This window comes from Equus quagga, chromosome 5, assembly GCF_021613505.1.
Source record: "Equus quagga isolate Etosha38 chromosome 5, UCLA_HA_Equagga_1.0, whole genome shotgun sequence".
NCBI classification, from domain to species: Eukaryota; Metazoa; Chordata; class Mammalia; order Perissodactyla; family Equidae; genus Equus; species Equus quagga.
In genome coordinates, this window is record NC_060271.1 from 80,336,111 (window position 1) to 80,342,510 (window position 6,400).

The window sequence follows — 6,400 nt, forward strand, 5'->3', positions numbered from 1 at the left end:
CCTCCCTGAGCTTCAGTTTTCTTATTAAAAAGATGATGTGCAAATTGAATGAGTACTGATATAAAGTACCTAGTATAGTGTATCACAAGCTGTAGACATGCAACAGATGTTCATTCTCTTTCCCTTAAGAAAGACACTTCCCCTCCCTCATTGGTGAAATGAGGGATTTGGCCTATAGAAGGTCTCTAGGACTCATTAAATTCTTACATCCCCTGATGTTCATTAAGATTACCATTGTTTCATGAATATTTTCACCAACATCCGCAAAAAAAATTGGACATCTGTACATGGGAGCAAACCTGTATCTTAGGAGCCCTGGTCTGAGCATCATTGGCTCAGGGCTCATGGAGTCAAATAGCTCCTTTATCCAGACTAGCTCTACAGTCTCACATCAACAAGTTTCTCTGGAATGTTATTTTGACCATTAGAGCCTATCATAAATTTAAAGTTCCTTTCCAGGAAGTAGTGGGTCAGGAGACAATCACCACAGGCTATCCCACCTGGGGGTGTCCTTCTCTGGTAAACAGTTGGCATTCCAGAAGCTCAAGGTTGCATGAAGAGGGTAGGAAGAAAGATGACTGGGAAGCTGGAACGCTGACATATTCATTAAACCTGATGGTAACCTGACCTGGAGGGAACTGAAGGCCCAGGAGTGCCGCTTGTGTGTTCGTCATTTCTAGAACCATAGTAATTGTGCATGAGCAGTTCGTTTGATTTTGGAGGATGCTGATCCATTAATCCTCATAATGGCCTTAAGAGGAAGACGATTTGTGAGTGATGTGGGTAAACTAACTGCCAAAGGCCTGCTCGGGTCCCACATGAGTCCATGGGGAAGCTAGGGTAAGAACCAGGGCCTCTAGAGAAGGCCCCACTCACATCTCTCTTCCACGACCTCAGGGGTACCATCCACTGAGCTAATGAAGGTAAATATTTTTATTTTATCTTTTAGCATCAATAGAAAAATTATTTAAACCTTTTAAAAGAATTTATAACAGACTTTGAACCATTTGTCTGCAGCTCAGCAGAGTCATTTAGGGTAGAGGAATTTTCTTGTTCTTGTTACTTCTTCTCTACCCACGTTTGAGAGGACATTAGCTTTGAGCCTGGGATGGGTCGGGCCTTCCAGAGACGGCCACTGAGGCTGAAGCCCCTCTCCATGAGATGACATGTACCTCCCCACCTCCAGAGGGAACAGGGCTAGAAGATGTTCAGGCCGAGCTGTGCTCAGGAACTCCTGGGTATTGGGTCCATGCTGCCTCATGGTGCCAGCCACAGAGGATGCCCCCTGGGTACTGGGTCCATGCTGCTTCACGGTGCCAGCCACAGAGGATGCCCCATGGGTACTGGGTCCGTGCTGCTTCACCATGACAGCCACAGAGGATGCCCTCAGGGCCCACCCATTGGGAAGCAATGAATCCATTCTTGGATGGCCTGAGGAGAAGCCATTCTGTTGCCACAGCCCTGGACCAGCCCCTGAGCTGCCCACTAAGCCTCCCCTTATGGGAGAACTGTCCACAGGCTGGATTGAATCCCCTCCAATTGAATTCAGACCCTCACAACAGGGTACATGCCCCATTCTCTTCTGCCACAACTCATTCCACTTTCGGTCAGCCTTTCCTTTGGCGCCGCAAGCACACTTTCAGAAGCTGCTGCCCCTGGGGTTGAACCAGCAGAATTTGGACTCTGGCCTGACTGCCCAAGAGAAACCGGGTGACTTTGGCTGATGCATCTCCCAGTTTCTGTCCCAGGTCTGTTTTCCCAGCACGGCTGGGGTCTGGCCTGTAGACTTAACCTGTTTTTCCTCCTTCCAGTGGTCTGAGGAGCCCACAGGAGGAGTTGGGCCCAGTGGCCCTCGGCAGCCTGATGGAGAGAGGACTGCTTCAGGACGGCACAACGAGCAATGCCTGGGACGTGCCGCATGACTTCCTCCCAGCACCTGTGCAGCCTGTTTGTCTTTTGTGGGCCTTCCTTCAAAACTTTGTCAAGAACTCTATCTGCTTGGGGTTATTCGGTGTGACCTAGAGAAGAAATCAGTGGACCATGACTTAAAGACTGGTCAAAAAAAGAACTGCCAAGGTGTGGACTTCCTGTTTACCTAGATAAGGTGTGTGCCTCGTTGGCGTCTGAGTCCAGGCATGTGTAGTTGTCTTCTGCCAGTCAACACTGCTGGGCTGTGTTTCTTTTTAATAGGCCCACCTCCCCACAGCAGTATGCGCATGCGTCCTGCCCAACACCGGAGATTCCTATAGTTACGGTTTTTTTCTCATCGGCTTATTGGGGAAGGAGATGGAGAAAGATTACATCAAGACACCAAGTGTAAGAGGAGCCGTGTCTGTCCTCTGTCCACGAGACCCTCAACCAGCCCGATGTCTTCCACAGACACATGATGTCAAGGACCTTCCTAAGCCGTCACCACGCTCGGAGATCATTTCTTATTTATTAGATGATGATGGTTTTATTTTTAATCTCTTAAGTCAATGTAAAAAGCATAAAACCCTTTCATACTTCTGCATTAACGATGTATGCCTCGCTGGCTGAAAAGTTACACGGATTAGAAATACCTGCCCTCTTTGGATACAGCTAAGGCTTGGGAAGAGCCACCCAGGGAGGTGCAGAGGATGAATTGCTGATGGGAGCAAAAATCGGGGTTCAGAGGTCATGCCATTTAAGACATAAAGCAGATAAAAGCCCCTGGATACATTCCGATAGAAGAGTTAGCAAATCTGGCAGCGGATTTGTCACCTCTGTCGGGGGAGAGAGGACAAGAGTGCCTGTGTGTGCGTCTACATGGGATCAGCACAATCTTACTAGACTGCTCTGTGATTAAACTATTAACTTCCTAGAGAGCCCTCCAAGAGGATGTTTAGAAATAGAGCATTCCAGAGAGCCACGGCATTTGGGGCCGCATCCATGAAAGGGGGACCAGCCGTTTCTTTTCCATGTTGTTGCTTGGTTGATTTGTTTATTTCCAAAAGGAGAAACTTAACTTTCCTATTTATTTTCAAGCATTAGGAGAAATATCCCAGTGATTTTCTTTTTCTTTTCCACTCAGGATGCTGGTTTTATTAACAAACATTCTAACAAGCCACCTCCACCTTGTGGGTCTCACTTTATCCTCAGAGAGAGGGAGCAATTGTTCTCCTGGGCATCTGGATCCGTTCTGACCCATTGGGCCAGCCTGTGGGAAGCACTGGTTGCCTCCAGCTGAACAGTGGGGAGCTCATCCCTAGGAATTTTCATTAAACTTTGGAAACAGAATAACAGTGAAATAATATATAAACTTATGTGAGGGACCTCTATTCACTAATGTTTGAAAAATGAAAGCTCTCTACCTGTTAATTCTTCAGTGCATCTAGCTCCTCACGTTGTGAAAGGGACCTTTAAAATATGTCAAGTTGGCTTGAAATTTCTATCAGGTAATTTTGTCCTCCCCTAACCCTTCTTTCCCAGTCTATTTCGATGAATTTTCTCTTTATTTCTTACAGCTGAGACAATGATATGGCCTGTGTCTTCACTCTGGCACCTTTATTGAATGAGGCTCACCCCAAGCACCAAAAGCAGAAATGGGATCTGTTCTCCAGCTCCCGGGTTTTAGTTATAAAAGAAGATAGGTTTAAGTGTGCATTCCTTGGGCCAGACCTACAGCAGCAGCAAGGTGGGCTGAGGCTTGACTGCAGCATTTTGCTCAGAGACCAATGCAGTTGACATTGGTGTATAGACACCCATTTACACTCACTTTTTTCATCAGACTCTCTGAGAGTCTGAGATTCTGGTTTAGAGAGACTGTTGAAAGTGGAGTGGCCTCACTTGTTTTTAACTTGAGATCACATCTTTACATTAGGACAATCTTTCCTCAGTCTTCTAGAGGCTATTTGAGGCCTGACTGCCTTTAAAGAGGATGAACTGATGTGAAAATATTTCGTGGGGCTTTCTCCACCCAGTGGATGGAAGGATCGGTGTCCAGTCTGGGCATCCGAGAGCCCATGCAGAGGTGTGAGAAGAGGAGGATGGAAGCAGAGGGAACCTTCTTGGTTCCCTGTGGGGACTTCAGATTTATTGTCTGTGAGTGCTCTGGTCCTCAGGTCCTCAAGTTACAGTTGCCGGTGCCCCCTTCCTTGTGCCTGTACAACCATGTAGTGACTGGTCTCGAATGCGTGCCTCCCTAAAGCACTGCCTCGAGTCAGTCCTCTGTAAACCAGCAGGTCTGAAAAGAGTCGGAAGCAGAGGCTGGGGTCAAGGCAGGCCTGGGTGGACCTTTGTCCATGTCCCAGGATATGACAGCCTTGCTTCTTTGGTGATTTCTCTTTTAGAAATCAGGTGGCCAACAAGCCTTGGATTCCTGTGCCATTTCATGGCATTGGTACTTCCTGGGTTAGCTGTAAAAATGCCCCCTTTTCAGGTTAAAGATGCATCTTCTCATGCATCTCTGCAGGTTCCCTGTGTTTCCTTGCTTTGTTAGAAAGCTAAGTGTTCATTACAATGGGGGAATCATTCACGAGACCTAACCTGGTGAGCAGTCGCACACCTGGGAGTGGAGAACTCAGCTGTTTCCAGTCTGTCTCAGAGACGTGAAAAGCTCCCATTTAAAAAAAATTAATAAATTTAAAAAGCGAGGGAGGGGGTGCTTCCAGATCTTTTATGGAGCCTGGATTCTCCCACTGCTCTATAGGCTGTGACTTCCTGAAGCATACCGGGAGGAGACATTTTCTTCTGGATGGAAAGATATATAGCCACCAATCCTGATCTGGAAGACATGTCTAGACACACGGGGAGCCAAGCAAGATGTGAGCTTGCCATTGTGTTCCAGCAGAGGAGGTGGGCAGAGTGTCCCCAGACTCTATTTTCCTACAGAAGGAGAAGGAAGTGGTCCTAGAGCTCTTTGGGAGACTGTTCTCTGCAGGTGGAGAAAAGCATCTGGCATCTTCAACCAGGTTTGCCAGGGCCAGGTTGTCTCAGTGCACGTGGGCCACTGGTTGCTTTTCCAGGCAATTTTGGCAGGAATGGATCAACGAGGCTCCAACACTACTCAGGAGATCCCAACCCCTTTGTAGGGTCTGGGCTCTGATTTCTCCCAACCTGCTCAGCCAAGGAGGGGAGCACGATTCAAAAGCCCAGGAACAAAGGGGCATCACAGAAACACACGAACACATACATTTGTTCTTATGTTCTAATGTAAGACCTGTTCTCTCTACTCATTGATTTTATCAGGCTTTCTGAAAGATCTAGTGGTAAACACAACACAGAGAATGCTGAAAAGCAGCCCCTCTTCCAAGTGTAATAACTTACTGAAGTGTTCAACTTTTCATTATCTTTATTATAACAAACCTGATGCTTTTTTTTTTTAGAACTTGTTACTCTGACTTCTGTATATGTTGCACTGAAAAGGTTAATATTTAATGTTTTAATTTATTTTGTGTGGTAAGTTAATTTTGATTTCTATAATGTGTTAATGTGATTAGCAGTTCTTTTCCTTAATATCTGAATTATACTTATTTAAAGAGTAGTGAGCAATATAAAATGCAGTTGCATTTTTCAGTAATGTGCATTGTTGTTCAGTTGTACTGTACCTTGTTTGGAAGGATGAAGGAATGAACTCTTTTTTGTTTTTTCCTAAATCAAGACTGGAGCTTTTCTTTCATGATTGGGATATTGCTGAAGCAAATTACGATTTTTCTCTGCAAATGTGAATGATGAGAAAAACTTAGATGCTCTTTTTCAAAATGTGGGAATCCTAAAATTAACCACAGTTTATCCCTGTCTACTTGAAGAAACCAAATTCTCTGAAGTTCTTCTCAGTATATAAGTATTTCATCTACTATTTGTCCAACAATATGCTAACTAATGTGAAGGAAAATATAAAATACACAATCCCTGCCCCAAAGGAATTGGATCTGGCTGGGAAGGCTGACATGCAGAAAATAATTCTGAACTAGTTCTAGACAAAATACAAATAAACCGTGCAATTGGAAGGTAGAGATCATGTGTTAATAGCTGTGGTTCTCAAAGTGTGCAGCAGCAACATCACCTGGGAACCTAGGAATGCAAATTATCAGGCCCCACCCAGACCTATTAAACTCTAGAGGTGCCCCATGCCCCCTCCAGCTTCCAGGTGATTCTAACACATGCTCAAGTTTGAGAACCACTGTGCTCTAGGACTCAGCGAAGAGCCAATTAGCGCGGGGCTACACTTTTTAGGAAAAGCTCTATAGAGGCTTTGCAGAAGAAGTGCAACTTAACACAACTTACTCTTAGTGTTCAAAGTTAACAGCCATCAGAAAGTATAGTCTTGAATAAAGGCCTGCATTTATTTGGATCTTCTCTGCTCAGCCCAGTTGAAGGGAAAAACAGGCCTGTCTGTCTCCTGCCACACCCCCACCCACACCCCACTCACTCACCCACC

General features: G+C 45.6%; 1 protein-coding gene across 3 annotated transcripts in view; it reads left to right on the top strand.

Moving 5' to 3' along the window:
* The window catches only part of TGFA (transforming growth factor alpha), a 104,157-nt gene extending 98,001 nt beyond the window's left edge, over nt 1–6,156 (top strand). For 2 of the 3 annotated variants that reach the window (XM_046662134.1, XM_046662135.1), the window contains exon 6: nt 528–1,804. In XM_046662134.1, coding sequence (XP_046518090.1) covers nt 528–598 — 71 coding nt within the window. In that variant the 3' untranslated portion in view covers nt 599–1,804. The other variant, XM_046662136.1, reaches the window with a different exon arrangement.
* Nucleotides 6,157–6,400: the final 244 nt, after the last annotated feature.